Source organism: Notamacropus eugenii, chromosome 4, assembly GCF_028372415.1.
Source record: "Notamacropus eugenii isolate mMacEug1 chromosome 4, mMacEug1.pri_v2, whole genome shotgun sequence".
Lineage (NCBI taxonomy): Eukaryota > Metazoa > Chordata > Mammalia > Diprotodontia > Macropodidae > Notamacropus > Notamacropus eugenii.
This window is the reverse complement of record NC_092875.1, coordinates 46,198,501-46,215,354: the sequence shown is the minus strand read 5'-3', so window position 1 is coordinate 46,215,354 and position 16,854 is coordinate 46,198,501. Positions and strand designations below refer to the sequence as shown.

The 16,854-nt window shown below is 40.7% G+C and overlaps 1 protein-coding gene across 2 annotated transcripts in view; it reads left to right on the top strand.

Annotated features, from left to right (window-relative positions):
* The window catches only part of STX2 (syntaxin 2), a 57,156-nt gene that overhangs the window by 13,332 nt on the left and 26,970 nt on the right, over positions 1-16,854 (top strand). For both annotated transcript variants that reach the window (XM_072600742.1, XM_072600741.1), the window contains exons 2-3: positions 7,415-7,489; positions 10,591-10,690. In XM_072600742.1, the coding sequence (XP_072456843.1) occupies positions 7,415-7,489; positions 10,591-10,690 (175 nt within the window). The remainder of the gene's footprint in view (positions 1-7,414; positions 7,490-10,590; positions 10,691-16,854) is intronic.

Below are 16,854 nucleotides of genomic sequence, written 5' to 3'. Positions count from 1 at the left end.
ATGCCTCATGTGGGAGGTGACAGTTGAGAGGAGGCTTGAAGGAAGCTAAGAATTCAGAGGAGTGGAGTTTGCTCCAGGTCTGTGGGGTGCCTTGTACAAAGGTTCTGAGAAGGGAGATGGAATGTTGGGGAAAAGGAATGCAAGGAAGGGGGCCAGTTTGTCAGAATGTCGAATTCAGGAAGAGGAGTCATGTGGGGTCAACCTAGAGTGGTAGCTTGGACCTTGAGATGTTTTGTCCTTGGGGCAAGAGGGAGTCAGAGAATCATCGAATAAGGGAGTGGTATGGTCAGATCTGTGCCTCAGAAAGATCCATTTGGCAGCTGGACAGAGGCTGAATTGGAGAGGAGAGGGACTAGAGGTAGGGAAGCAAACCCAACGCTCTTGTGTGGAGGTGGTAGGGGTCGGAATAAGGACTTTGTTGTATAGGTAGAGAGAAGGGGATGTTATCAGTGATGTGGCAGCAGAATCCATGAGATTTGGATGTTGTTGTTGAGGGAATGGGGAGAGTGAAGGATGACTGCAAGGTTGTGGCCCTGACTGACGAGCAAGATTGTGGGTGTCCTCAACAGAAAGGGGAACATCATTGAAAGGCCCAAGGAGGAATAGTCTTTAGAACACTGTAGGTTTTTTTAAGCTATGTGCTGTTGGCACATCTATTACCTGTAAAATGCTTTATAACTTACTGAGTGCTTTCACTTAAATTATCTTTCTTTTTTCATTTTTACAACCCACCTTATAGGGTAGATGGGGGAGGTTTAGTCTCATTTGACGAATAGGAAAACCAGTGTCAGAGATAAATATTAAAGATAGTTTTGCTGGTGATAGAACTCAGTTCTTACGACTCCTAATTTGTTGACCACACTGTATCATAAATGTGGTATGAAAACTAAAAGGAAACTTGTATTAACCATGTAGTTCATTAAGTTAGCATGGTTAGGGTTCATTTCACTGTGTAGACAGATGAAGTGTTTATTGAGCATTATGTGCAGAATGTTGTGTTATTTGCTGAAGATACAAATAAAACAGGACAGCCTCTACCCTCCAGTCTTCAACCCTTTACATCGTAATAGGGGAGAACAACAGATAAAGGGTGGAGGGGAGAGAGAGAGAAAGATAGAGAGAGAGGAGGAGGAGAAGAAAAGAATGGAGAGAAAAGGGAGAGTATGAATATTTGTGTGTTCAGGAGTGAGTGAGAAGAAATATAGCTAGGGTCCTTTCTAAAACGTCACTGAGGGGGAACGGGAAGGAACAAGGTGGCCGGTGAAGAGAAGGAAAGGAGTCTGGAGAAAGAGTTTAGGCCTATGAGGTGAAGCATGGTTGGGGTCCTTCCTAAAGTGGTGTTTAGATAGTTTGTGTCACACGATGGGGGAATACCTTCTCTCCCACCCCCCAACCCCCACACGAAAATTCAAACAAGCAACCAAACGGTTCCATGGGTACATTGCGTAACCTACATCATATACTTCAAAACAAAAACTCTGAACTGAGAAGAAAATGGTAATGGGTTAGTGTCGTTCATCACCATCCAAGCAGATGTTCCTTCAAGTGCTCGTGGGTAAATGGTGTCATCCTAGCATATAGACTCCGGAAGGTCCAGTGGACCTTGTAACCATCTCTCATTCTAGGCCCTGCTTTTAGGCATTGAAACAATTCAGTGCAGGGAATTATTTATTTAGTCTCTTCTTGGACGTTGTTGTAGCTGGAAAGAAACCGTGCCATTTTACGTGCTCACCAAACAATTCTTAAGCTCCTGCTGTGTACTCCCAGGGTGTCCGGTGCTAATAAAAATACGAAAAGTAACCATTTCCGTCCAGGAGCTTGCTGCCTAATAGGAGGGAAAGGGCGAAGGAGAGTTCCAGATAATCTCCCATGGTTTCCCATAATAGGGTTTCGTCATCATGATAAAAAAGCTGTTCTTGAATAGTCATTCAGTATTTGTATTAACATCCTTTTTCTCTTTAAAGACAGAACATTTAAGGTGACCTCCTTTTTGTTCCCTCTAGGTACACGAAAGAACCCCAATTCCTTTAGCTTTTTCTTTAAGTAGCTGAGCTAATTTGCTCAGACAAGTTTCTCATTAAGTATGGTTTCACTAGGCTAAAAAAGGAGAGTGTTTGAAAACAATGAGAAGTTAATTAATCTTTCAAACATGGTCAAAATGATTCAGCTCAGGTTAGGACTAGGATGAATACAGCAGTTCTTTCTTCACATATCTTGGCATAGTTGATGGTGAAATCCAAGGTTATTTCCATATTTTGCCCAGTTTTCTTAAATTAATCAGTGAATGGGGCACTGCATGGTGGCCTCTGATTGAGACCAGCCAGTCATTCTAGATTCCTTGTCCTTGGGATTATCAGAAGTAATGGAGTAAAGTTTAGAATACATCACCACTTAAGCTTTCCCAGAATTAGCTTCAAACCAGCCAACTTCTCTAGTCTGTCTTGAGGGAAAGAATTGAGAGCATTTCCCTATACCATCTATTTTCCAGTTGCTTCATTTTCTGTTACTCAGTTTTAGTGTTTCCACCATTGGACATTGTAATGGACTTTCTTATCATGTAATTTTTTAAAATAGTCTAATAGTAATTTCTACCTAATACCTTATTTTTTCCACTATGTTGTTATGTTATGGTTGTGTCCTTGCTATCCTATGATACATACTTCTCTTCTTCAGTTGATCTCATCACTGGCCACCTCTGATATTTCTTCCAAACAGATGACAGATTGATGTTCCTAAAGCATAGGTCTAACTGTGGGACCCCACTTGCTTATTATACTCCAGCAGCTCCCTCTTGCCTCTAAATAAAAACTGGTGAGAATCCAGAATCAGTTGCTGTTTTTGGTCAAACTTTGGGGAAAACACTTCTCCTTTCTTGGCCTCAGTTTCCTTTTCTGTAAATGAGGAGGCTGGATTAGATGACCTCTTAAAGTAGATAGAAAGGCAGGACCTAGCAGATGGGGGGATCTGGAAAGCCTTCCCCAGTTAAGTAGTGCTGGAAATGTGCCTGAAAGAAAGAGAAGGATTCTCTGGTAGAGATGAGAAGTGAGGACATTCCAGGCCTGAGGCCTGACCAGTGCAAAGCCTCAGAGTCAGGAGATGGAGTGCTATGCACGAGGGAGACAAGGCCAGTGGAGCTGGGTCTTCAGAGTAGGGGAGGGAGAGTGCTTAAATGAGGGCAGAAAGATAGGGTGGGGCTGGTTTGTGAAGGGGCTTCAGAGGGTAAAAAGAGGAATTTATATTTGATCCTAGAGGCAATGGGGAGCCACTGGAGTTGATTGAGTAGAGGAGTGACATGATCAGATCTCTGCTGAAGGAAAACGATTGTGCATCTTGGTGTGAGATATACCAGAGTGGTCCCATACTTGAGGCAGAGAAACTGATAGGCCCTTAATTAATGTAGTGACAGATGAGTAGAGGCCAAGGGGTGAATTCAAAAGGAATTGTGGAGATAGAAAAAGGACAAGATTTGGCAGTTAATGGATAATCAAATAAGGTGGAGGGAGAATGAGAAACTGAAGATAAAGCTGAAGCTGTAAACCTAGGAGCCTGCAAGGTACTTGACTTAAATGTTTGTCCTTTGTTCTCCAAGAGGACCATGACATCAGGGAGGTGATGCCATGACTTGCAAGTGAATTGGATTTAAGTGAGGCAAGGCTCTGCAAAATCACCAGCCTCACTTCCTCCTCTGGAGCCATGTGGCTCCAGATCAGGAAGACTGGAAATAGCCCTGGAGGCAGTAGGGGACATTGACCTTTTTAAGTTAAGGTCTTTCCCAGGTCTCAGTTTGACTGAAGTAATGCCCACTCAGTGATTAATGACTAGGAAAGAAATGAGGCAAAGGGAATGACTTCATTTACCTAGTTAAAAAAAAAAAATCAATCTGGGAGGGAGGGGAAGACCCTCAGGGTTTCTGGCCCAAACAGAAGCAATTGCTATTTATACTCACTGAGCCATCAGGGCCTAAACTATGACCAAGTGAGGCTTGGGCTGGGACCTGTTGTGGCCACTCTGTAAAAGCCAGAGTGATTTGGGTTTAAGGACTGAAACAGAGAGGTTTGGAAGAGAAAATGGTTTGGAAGGAGTAGGAGCAGCGGATGGGGATTGTGGGAGTCATTGAGGTTTGATGTTGGCATTCTTATTCCAAGGAGGTAAAGGGTAAGGGGGTAAAGGGTTTGATAATAGAGGACAGTGTAGGCTTGAGATGAGGTCAAACTTGGGGTAATGTACTGAGAAAAGTACTGATTGGTGGAGGCATTAGAAGTCGTGAGGAGGGTAAAGTGCTGGAATAGAGGAATATCAGAGTTTTTGTTGGAGGAAAAGAAACATGTGGTCGAGGGTGTAACCGTCCCTGTAAGGGGCTGAAGTAGAAGAGTAGGTCAAAGGAGCAGCTCGATGGCACAGTGGATTGAGCACCAGCCCTGTAGTCAGGATGACCTGAGTTCAAATACAGGCTCAGACACTTGACCTACACTGACTGTGTGATCCTGGGCAAGTCACTTAACCTCGATTGCCTCCAAAACAACAAAGTAGGTCAGGAGATTTGGGGAGGTTGGGAAGTCAGGGAACTTAAAAGATCATTGACTTGAATGTCAGAGTCTTCTAGGGTAAGGACAGGAGTTGCAGAAGAAGAAGATGGTGAGCCAGGTGATGAACTCCTTGACAGGATATGGTCAGACTCATATTTTAGGAAAATCATTTTGTTGGTAAATGGAGGATGCACTGGAGTGGGGAGAGGTTTGAGTCAGGCAGACCCACCAGGTGTGAAGTGATGAGGGCTTGCCCTAGGGGGCTTGGCAGAGAAGACAAGGGGATGTTGTCAAGACATATTGCAAAGGTGAAATCCACAGACCTTGACAGCCGCTTGGATCTAGAGGGTGAGAGACAGTAAGGAGTCCAGGAAGACTCCTAGTTTGGGAACCTGAGGGTCTGGGAGGGTGATGGTGCCCTTGACAGTATTAGGGAAAGTAAGAGGGAGAGAGTGTCCAGAGGGAAAGATAATGGGTTCCGAGTATCTTATTTTTATTTTTTGTATTCCCCAACATTTAGCACAGTATTTTGTACACAGTAAGAATTTAATAAATAGTGTTGGTTGTAATGAAAAGTTGCCCCACATTTCTTTAAAAATATCAGTGTTCAAGTCTGTTTTTAGTCCATACCTAGAAATTTGTTATTATTCCTTTAATTGTGCTTCCTAATAGCTTGGTTTATTGTTTATCACCAGAGACTTGATTCTAGTTTTTAGTGTGATGAGGAGAAATAATTATTTTTTTTTTTTTTTGCTTTTTTTCCCTTTTATCTTTTTAAAATTTTAGACTTAAATAGTAAAACAAATACCTTATGTGAAAAGAAAAAGAAACCCATTATAAACAAATACAAAATAAGAAAAGAAAATTGTCATGTGCATAGCAGAATGAGAAGATCCCAAATATATAGCAATAAATCTGCATTTCAAGAAAGCCTATATAATAAATGCTATGTGTTATGTTGAGAGCTGTCCGTCTTTGCTTCCTTGTAAGTTTTCTTTTGCTCTCCGCTGGATACTTTTTACTATGTTCTTTTTCTTCCCTCCTTCCACCTCCCCCTTAGAGGTTACAATTAAGCATGGATATATTTATATAGAGAGAAATACATATGCACACATACATATATAAATATATACTTTCCCTAACAGATTCCACTCCTAATCTTTATTCTTATGTTTGTACATATCACTTATTTCCTGTCCCTTCTGACGCCTATACTTCTGCCTACTACCTTGCCCTCCTGTCACTTAATCTAACTCCACCCCCAACTTTTACTCCCTTATCCTCCCATTCCCTTATATTTAAACACCATTTTATATGCCCCTTTGACTTCTTCTCTTGACCCTCCCTTATCCTCCCAAGGATCCCTCACTTATCCTCCCATTCCCATTAATCTAAACACCCTTCTACGTCCCCTTCTAATCTGTTCTCTCTCTCTCCCGTCTAAAGATCCCTCCCTTATCCCCTTTCCCCTCCCGTAGCATTTTATTTCTTTTTTTAATATATTCATTTTATTTATTTTTAATGCTCTACAGTCACTACCATAAAACTTAGATTTTTTTCCCCTTACCTACCCCTTACCATCCCCCTCCTTCCCCAGGACGGCATACAATTCTATATAGGATCTACACATACGTTCCTATTGAATACATTTTCATTATAGTCACGATGTGTAGAAGAACTAAAATAAATGGGAGAAATCATATAGCAGAACATCACACACACACACACACACACACACACACACACACACACTCTCACTCTGATCTGCTACATTCTGGATTGGATTCCATAGTTCTTTCTCTGGATGTGGAAGGCATTTTTCCTTAGAAGACCATTGGGAATTTTTTTTTTTATATCCTTGCATTGCTATGAAGATCCAAGTCTACCAGAAAAAACTCTTGCACACTGTGGTTGTTGCTATGCACAAAGTTCTCCTGGCTCTGCTCCTTTCACTCAGCATCAGATCATATAAGTCTTTCCAGGCCTCTCTGAAGTCTTCTTGTTCATCATTTCTTATGGCGCAATAATATTCCATTACATTCATATACCATAATTTGTTCAGCCATTCCCCAATTGATGGGCATCCCCTTGATTTCCAGTTTTTGGCAACTGCAAAGAGGGCTGCTATAAATATTTTTGTACATGTGGATCCCTTTCCCATTTTTATGATCTCTTGGGGATACAGTCCTAGAAGTGGTATTGCTGGGTCAAAGGGTATGCACATTTTTGTAGCCCTTTGGGCATAGTTCCAAACCACTCGAGGAGAAATAATTCTTAAGAAAAATTTGTTCAATTTTAGTTGATGTTTGATAAAATGGCTTTAAAAAAAAACTATTTTGTAGAAAAGTTAATTTATGGTATGTATTATTATTGCTGTCTCTAGCGAGAAGAGGATACAGAGTTTTATTTATTTTGATACCTGAAAGACTAAAGAAACACGAGTTGGTTCATGTAGATAAAATTCATGCTTCCAAACTGTTCAGCTGATGCAATGCACTTGAATTCCTGGTCCCTCCATTCCCCCTTCCTCTAGCCAGCTGTAAGGTGGAGATCAAGGGGCTGCAAAATTAAATTATGAGAGCTTAAAATAGTAGGAACCTTCTAGAGAGTCAGACTCCCTTATTTTACAAATGAGGAAACTGAGGCCCATAGAAGTAATTTACCTAAGATTACACAGCCTAGAGATTTGATCTCAGGGCTTCCTGATTCCTAGGCCAATGTTCTATCCACTCTACCTGCTTCCTCTCTAAGGAGTTGCCAGTTGGTTACGTTTTGGGGTTCTAACAAATTGAATAAGCCAAGTTCTTTTACAAATTGTGGTTTTGTTTCCAGAGCTGATGTGTCTCCTAGTGCAGTCTGACCTTTCCAAAACTTTTCCCCACTTTCAGTGTAAAAGTAATGAAGATGGAGAAACAACGGTTGTTGTTGAGAAGGATCATTTCATGGATGATTTCTTTCACCAGGTAAGATGCTCAGAGGCAGTTCTCAGGTGCAGAGAATATAGGATTTTGGCAAGTTGCAGTTTGAATGAAAACCTCTGTCATTAGAAGTAGTATTATAATAGTTAATATAGGGAGAAAATATGGATTTTATTTTTTTACATCACTCAACCTAAGTAATATTCAATCAGACAGACAGTTTTGAAATTAAACCTTTATCAGATCACTCAGCTTCATTGAATATCAAGGAGCAACTTGATTTTCCATTTTTCTGGAAATGTCATTTAGTTTTAATCATAAGGATTTAAAGATATCAAAATAAAGATGAATTAATTGAAATTAAAATGGACTAGAAAGTATTAGATTTCCTGATTTCATTCTTGTAGCCAGCTTCCACAATGCACTGCTTTATTGGTACCCATTAGCAATCTAATAGTAAATCCCTGTATCTCTTTGTAGTATGTTGGGCTTTGCTTCTGTTGTCTGTAACTCTTTAAGTGGTTGGCCCCACTTGTTTGTTAAAGAACCTCATACAGCATTAAGCTTTGCTGTCGTATTTCAGTGAGAAGATGTATAGATTCATTGAATGCAGTTTAGTTGGAGTCTTTTTTGGGACCAGATCTTTGCCATCAGTGTGAAGGATACAAAAAAGTGAGCAGATTATCCCTAGGTTATAAAATTGTTGTTAGTGTAACAGTAACTAGCTTTATAAAGTGAACTCTTATTCTTATTTGATCGTGAACTAAATGGACTGCTCTTTTAAAAAACATCACCACCAAGATTCATGTGGAGGAGATATTTGCTATGGCAGAGGTCCCTTCTATGAAAATGTCACTTTGGTTTTAAAAATAGGGGCACACTGCAAGAAAGTTGTGATTTGAAAGAAATCCAGTTCTAGTGAATATAATTTGTAACGGAAATGGCAAAGAATCTGTCTTTTGTTAAGAATGAACGTGAGTAAATGGTACGTGGCTGCACTGTGGTCATTCTGACTCCTTAGGCCTGCAGCTGCTTATTGTTACATATGACAGGACAGGCAAAGTCAACAGAAAATGTTGTTAATGCTTCTTCTGATGCAAGCTTACAATCGCATTTCCTTTTGTGTGGGAGTTGTTGAGGATGGCAGTGTCAATACAGGCTGGTGTATAAAAACTCAAAACTCTCATGGTTTAATACGTCATTTTTTTAAATGGCAAATTTTTGTAAAGTGTTTGTATTTAATTTGCTTTTATATGAATAATAAAATTAGTATGAACTATTAATAAAAGGAGTATAGAAATTTCACAGTGTATAAAATTAGAAATATTATTGAGGCCCAAAGATGTGTGATTTTATCTACGTGAGTGCTTACTCCACCAATGGATATCAGAGTCCTTTCTTGCTGACCTTGTAGTCTCTTCTTAGCCTTGAGTTCCTGGGGGTTATTCCAGTGGGGTTTGAACTGTTAGAGCAGCTAACAACCTCAGAAGTCTTCCAGAACAGGCTCTGGGATAGAATGGCTATCTCCTGTCTAGAAACCAACATGGAGAGCCACATAGAGGGGAGCTCAGCATCCAAGCTAATTGGTGATTTTTTAAAAAGTGACAGTGACCCATGAGACAGATAAAAAATACAAATTACTCTTCACTGGTTTTACTTCCCCACAGTAACAATGGTAGAAAGATAGCATGGGGCAGTGGGAAGAGGATTTGATTTGGAATCTGAGGATCAGAGTTCAAATGCTGGCTCAACCTGAGTGGTCTTGGCCAGGCTCTTCAGCCTCTGGGCCTCAGTTTCTTCTGATATAAAATCTGGATGACTCCTGCTGTCCTCATTGGCTCTCAGTCTCAAATCCTATGATCTTAGACAACTCACTTCATTTCCATGGGCCTCAGTTTTCTTATGTATAAAATGGGTCTTGGATTTGATCCTCACAGTAGATGCTTTTCAGCTTTAAAATATATGATCCTGTGACCTTAGGAAATGGTCTTCTTGAGTTCCTATGGCCTAAAAAAGGCCCATCATCTGGACAGCAGATTTCTGGTGATAGCCTTTCTAAATTTAGCTAGGCTGATCTTCGCATGACAAGACCATTGCTTATCAGTTTGTTGGCCCTGGCCACAGCCTCCTCCCTGCTGATATAACCTTCATGAATACAGCTAAGGCGTCCATGTAGAACTTCAGTGTAGGAAATCCTTGTCATCGAAAATAAGCAGAACTGCATATTTGAACATTCCCCATCACATGAGTTTTGGAAGTGAAACTGATTCCTCCTTTAAATACAGGAAGCTACTAAGCAAAAACATTGACCAGAACAAGCCATCTTATGAAACCATGCTACATGAATGTTAATGTGAATGACTTATTTAAGTGATTCCTGTGAAATGAGTAATATGGTCGATTGTTAAGACCTTAATATTTGGAAGCAGTGAAAGTTTATGGTGTTTTGTCTGTGATATAATCATGAGTGACTATCCTCAGTACATTTGGCTCAAACTTGATAATGAATAGATTATGTTTAGAAACATTGAGACTAATTTGGGCCTCTGGGGGAATGTTTAGTAAGCATGGACCCTTAATTCACTTACTGGTACTGATGATCATAGTGCCTAATGTATTTTTGATATATACATGGGCAGCTAGGTTACTCCTAAGTTTGGAGTCAGGAAGACTTGAGTTCTAATTTGGCTTTCAACACTTACTAACTATGTGACTTTGGGCATGTCACTTAATGGCTGTCTGCCTCAGTTTCCCCATCTGTAAAAAGAGGATAACACACTTCCCTTCCTGGGGTGTTGTGAGGATCAAATATGATAGTATTTGTAAAGTACTTAGCACAGTGCTGGCATGTAGTATGAGCTCTATATGTGTTAACTGTTATTGTTATCTGTCATATTTAATCCCAAATTGTGAAATACTGTAAATAATTTGGGCTTGTCACTGATGTTGCATTAGCCAGAAGAGAAATGCTTAAATGTACTGATATTTCTCTTGGCCTTTTAAACCAAAGGATATCAATAAGGAAAGTGAGAAAGGGGCTCCCATTTAGCCTTTTCTTTCTCAGGTTAACTTGAAAATTTATTTTCTGAAATACGGCATGTAAAAATTCATAGTAAATTTTAATTTGCCAAATTCTCTTTTTCCAGGTTGAAGAAATTAGAAATAATATATCCAAAATAGCGCAGATTGTTGAAGAAGTAAAGAAAAACCACAGCATCATCCTGTCAGCACCAAATCCAGATGGAAGTAAGTTACTGCACCTGGGGCGCAGGGAGCCACCCCACAATTCTTGTGCCTGAGACTTGCGGTTTTATGTGTTGTGGCGTCTGGTTCTTTCAGCTAGAAATTAAATGCTTCAGCTTACCTGGTGCTGAGCTGGCTGGTGTTTGAAAGCAGAGGCCGATTAGGTCTTTTTGAGTTTCCCTGAAGTTATTCTGGAGGTAGCTCGTTAAGTGTGGGGAGAGGTGGTCTGGACGCTGATGGTCTCCTCTGCTGAGCTGCATCATGGGCAAGTTCAGCTTTCTGTGCTAGTGTCTTTCTGATTCCACTGGGGAGCTGAGGCATGCCTGGGGTCCTGGTGTTGGCAGTTGCTGGCTTCACCCCCCTGGGGTTCAGGATCTTCATCCGGTTTGTTGAGGTGGTACTGTCTGGGACAGCTCTGAACCTGCACTGGTCGCCTTTGGCCACAGCAAGAGGATCCCTCCTTATCGATCTTTCTAGCCTCACTGGCTGAGAGTCTGTTCACCCCTTCTGCTGCTCCCACTGTTCCAGGATTTTTTCTGGGGAGATAATCTCTGGGCTGGTCAAGGTCAACAAGGGGAGAGACATAGCAGTTACCAATCACTTCACCATCTTCTTAATGACTTTTTAAAATAAATTATTTTGGAATGGACCTCTGATTTCTTTGGTATAGGGAAGTCCTAGTGAAGAAACTCCTTGTACCAATGCAGATGGGAACCTGTTCTACAACTAATAAGACAGAGGTGTCAGTCTACAGGCCACATGCTGAACTAGATTAAAATGCATTGGGGAAATAGTCAATGAAATAAATAAATGTAATAGAACATTGATAATGTTAATAATATGTGGTTTTCTAAGTCCATCAGCGACAGAAAAAGAAATTCCATTTAATTAACTGCAGACAATTTAAAATACTTGGGAGTCTATCTGCCAAGACAAACCAGGGAATGAAGGGAATTTCAGAAACCTGGGAAGATGTGTATGAACTGATACAAAGTGAAGTAAGCAGAACCAGGAGAACAATTTACATAGTGACAACAATATTGTAAAAACAAACATCTTTGAAAGACTTAAGAACTTTGCTCAAGGCAACGACCCACCAGGATTCCAGAAAACTCATGATGAAATATGTGCCCTGCCTCCTCCCATCCTGAGCCGATAGACTCAGAGTGCAGATTAAGGCACATATCTTTTGAACAGGGCCAACAGGAGAATTTGTTTTCTCTGTCTCTCTGTTTGTTAAAAGGGCTTTATTTTTCTTTTTTCAGTGGCAGTGGGGTGGGAGAGAAGTGAGAGGGGAAGAAGGCAGATTTTGAGTAACTGACAAAAAACAGTCACAGCGACTTACGTTTGAGCCTAGGAATTTGCTGAGATAGTCTAGCAAAAATTGTGTGAAATGTTCTTCCTCCCCTATGCTGGACTTTCTCACAAAAACACTTGCTGTCCCTAGAGAAGAGTGGGCTCCAACTCAAAGCACAGTCGTCATGTAACCCATCACTGCTCCTGGTCCTTGGGGGACCAGGGAACCTTTTGTTCTTCAGAGAGGCTTCACACTGTTCCTTTTGGGTGTTGCTCTTCTGGGTTCCTAGGCTCTGCTCCTTTCTTAACTCCATAGCTGATACCCCACCACTACCAGTAATCCCTGGGGCAGCCTCTTCTCTTGGAAGACCATCTCTCCATCCCTATGTCTCTGTTCCTGGCAGGATATCTTGTCTTTTGGTCCAATAGCTCCAGTGACATGGCTGATGCCAGGTGGGAGAGGAGGGATAGTTCTCCCATCCCTTACCCTGCTCACAGCCTTCTGCTATAGGCTTAGAGCCTCTTCTGCACTGTTGACTAGCTTGTTGTTTTTATATATAAGCTGAGCTGAGCAGTGCGATTCTCTTACCTGGACTGTGTCTGGGTAGTGTCTTCTGTTTTCAGCCTGTGACCCAAGGCTCTGTTATCCTCCCAGACTGATCAAGATTTATTTGTACATTGCGGTAGAGTGCTGGAATATTCCTGAACCTCCACTTTACCCTCGGTGACTGCATTAATCTGAGGCAGGAGAATGATCCTTCTGCCTCACACCCTTCCTTCTATAAACCCTCTTCTGGTTCTGATGTTTCATGGAGTCCAGAGCTGCACTGGGGACACCTGTTTCTTATCTTACCTACGAGAGCGTCTTCCTCTCCTCTCACGCTCTGCTCTGTTCAATGCTGACTTTTATGCCCCACCTTATGTGAAGTCGCTTTTGAGAACATACTCCAGACTGTGCACAGTGTTGTTCGGTCATTAACCATCCCTGATGCTTCATGCCCCTGTTTGGGGTTTTTTGGCAGAGATCCTGAAGTGGCTTGCTGCAGCCTTTCTACAGATGAGGAATTGAGGCAAACAAGGTTAGGTGACTTGCCCTGGGTCACACAGTGACCCCTAAGTGTCGGAGGCCAGATTTGAGCTCATGATGATTCTTGCTGATTCCAAGCCTAGTACTTTGTGCACTATGGCGCCACCTAGCCAACCTGCAGTATATCTACCATATATTTTTTCCAATGCCCTTCATGCAGTCACATAATTTCGATGCTCCTGAGACTGCAGTATTTCCATGGTTCACACCCATGTAGTATTCCTGGTATTAATTGATGGTTTTGGCAGCAGAAAACTGCATGGAATCATTCCAAGCATCCTATACTTTCCCTGATGGTATCCAGCTTCTTGTCCTCATGGTCAGTTCTGAGCCCAATTCTGTGGCCATCCGAAATGCTTGATCAAGATATTTTGAAGGACAAACAGATGGGCTGCCATTACAGCTGCAAGTCAGAATCTGGCAATATGAACTTGATTTTTTTTTCTGTCGGTAGTACCAGTCTGATTTTTTTTTTTAACATTCACTTTTAAAAGTTTGAGTTATTTGATTTCCAGATTCTCTCCAGTCCCTTTCCTATGCATTGAAAAGACAAGTAATATGATACCCTATATACCTGTGAAATAATATAGAACATTTTCATATTAAGGACTGATCTTTTGTGAATGACTGTGGATCTTATATTTTAAAAATTTATTTATTTTTAGTTTTCAACATTCACTTCCATAAGATCTTGAGGTCTAAATTTTCTCCCCCTCCCCAAGACAGTGTGCAGTCTTATGTTAAACATATTTTCACATTAGTCATGTTGTAAAGAAGAATTAGAACCAGTGGGAGGAACCACAAGAAAGAAGAGACAAACAAAAAAAGGAGAGCAAATAGTCTGCTTCGATCTGCGTTCAAGCTCCGTAAATCTTTTTTGTATCCATCATGAGGAATGACTGTGGATCTTAAGTGTGGGAGGGAGGCCAGACAGCCTTACGGGCTTGATGTAGCCAGCACAGTGTCATCTGCAGACGGGAGCTCTGGGATAGCTTATTACTTCTAGGAAGTTCCTCCTTCATTTAGACATGGTTCAGGAGAGTCTCCACTGGCAAACTTCTTTGGTGAGCATGTTTCCATGTTTTAAAAAGCCTCATTGGGTAGAGAAATAAATGATTTCTCTAAATCCTCCAGTGAATTTTATATGATCAACCTGTCCTCCACTCAGTGACCAGAGCAGTCATTCCCCCTTCAGTAAAGGAGCAAGAATAGCGTCTTCCATTTGGTCTTTAAAGCCCTTCATGCTTGATTCTTTCCTCCTTTCACATCTCCTTAGACTTCACCCCTCTGGAGGACCCAGCAGTACCAGCTCCTCCTCACATGCCATATTCTTTCTCCCAGTTCTAGGTTTTCTCTCTGTCACCTCCCCTTCCTGGCTTCCCTTTCTTCTTTCAGAACACAATTCAAAACTCCCCTTCCATAAGAGGTCTTTCCTTTTCCCTTCTAGATGCCAGTGCCTTCCCTCTGGGATGATCTACAATTTATCCCCTATATATCTTGCTCCTGCATAGTTGTTTGCATGAAGTTTCTTGAGTGCAAAGAACAGGTTTGTCTTTCTTTACATCCCAGTGCTTGGCACATAGTAGGCACTTAGTAAGTGCTTGTTGATTGGCTCACTAGTGCAGTGTCTCAGGCTCCTTTGCATGGCATGTTTCAATGGCATACTTAGATGAAGGCTTACTGGTATGCTGATCAGATTTGCACCTGGCACAGATCTGGGAAAGATAGCTAACACCTTGGATCCTAGCATAAGGAAGCAGAAAGAACATTGAGGAAAATCAGGTACAATGAAATTTAATATGGATACATTTATTCATATTCTGGTGCACCAGAAATAAACTTTACAAGTATAAGAAAGAGGAGGCTTGACACCTGTTCATCCACAAAGAACTGGGCCTGTTAGTGAACCACAATGTGAGTCAGCTCTGTGATGGAGCTGCCACGAAAAGCTCAGGTTGTCACATGACCTTATTCTGCATGGAGATTCATATGACTGGACCTAGGGAGGCATCAGTCCCACTGTACTCTGCTCTGGTCAGAACATACAAAAGTGTTGTCTTGACGTCCACATTTCAGCAAGGACATTGACAAGCTAGAGAGCTGAATGATATCCACAGGGTGGCAAGACTAGGGGTTTGAGATCACATCATATGAGGATTACTCAAAAAAGCTGAGGGTGTTTAGCTTGGAAAAGAAAATACCAAAGGCAGTACATGATGGCTGTCTACCAGTATTTCCAGAGTTGTAGTGTAGCATAGAGATATTGGACCTAGACTGCTTGCTCCCATGTGGCCAAGCTAGGAGGAAGGGCTAGGAGTTGCACAGAGGCAAATTTAGACTTGACTTAAGGAAAAACTTAACAATGAAGCCCAAAGTGCCCTGCTTTGCCTTGGGAAGTATTGGCTTTCTCCTGATTGGAAGTTTTTAAAGCAAAGGCTGGATGACCACTTGTTCCCTGTGTTGTAGACACTTTTTTGTCATGGTTCAGATGTGGGTTGAATTTGGTGTTTGCTTAGGCCTTTTGTACTTCTTGTGATATACTCACTAGCTGTGTGACCTTGGGCAAGTCACTTAACCCCAATTACCTCATCCTGGGTCATCTCCAGTCATCTCGACGAATATCTGGTCACTGGATCCAGATGGCTCTGGAGGAGAAGTGAGGCTGGTGACCTGCATAGCCCTCCCTCACTCAAAACAAAGCCAAGTGCAAGTCGTGTCATTATTTCTCTGATGGCATGGTCTTCTTCGGCAATGAAGGATGAACACACTTCTTGTGATTCAATAATTCTATGAATCTTAATTTCATATAGGCTGCATGTTTTAATGTAAGTTTAGTTTTGTTGAATATTTTACTTCTGTTTAGATGTCCTCTCTTTTAAGAAATTCCAAATTTTATTATCTTTTGTTTTTATATTACCTTCATTTCTCAATATCCCCCTGTCCTCCCCTCCATCCAGCAAGTCATCCCTTATAATCAAAAAAGAAAGAAAGAAAATAAATGATTCCTACCCAGCCTAACCAATGCACTGATCATAAGAGCACTGGGAATGTTCTGTTCCTGCAGCCTCTCACCTCTCCAGGGCAGAGACTTTTTTTCCTCTTTCCTTCAGGGACAGATTTGGTCATTATAATTAAATAGCATTCTGGGTTTTTTTTTGTTTGTTTTCGCTTTTTTCTTATTTACACTGTTTTGATCATTATATTTATTGTTTTCCTGGTTCCTTTTGTTGTACTGTGTAGCAATAATTAAAAGTCTCTCTATGCTTCTCTGAAATATTTCAGTGATGTAATATTTTGTTACTTTTATATTCCACAGTTTGTTTAATATTCACTAATTGATGGTCACTACATATCCAGTATTATTTTGTAAAATAAACATTAGTCATTCTTTCTTATCATTAACTGTTATCCTTCAAATCTCTGTTGCTGAGTAATAGCCAAGAGAGCCATCCCATATGTAAGTTTAGAGTTCCTTAAGTTTTTAGTATAGTATTTATGTATAGTCTGATTTAAATTCTCTTGTCACTGTTTAAGTGATTTTTTTTCTTTTCTGCAGAATATTATCTATCAGAAATTTGCACAGAGCTGCTAGTGGCCAATAATCTATTTGGTCTTTAAAAAACTCAAATTTTGAAAAAGGGAAAATTAAAAAATTAAATGTAAGATTTTTTTGTTTTCTCTAAGGTGAAATATTTTCTTCTTAACTTCTATTTTTATAGTATTTCACTCTAGATATTTCTATCATCAGTATTAACTTTTATCTGTATCCTTTGGTTTATGAATG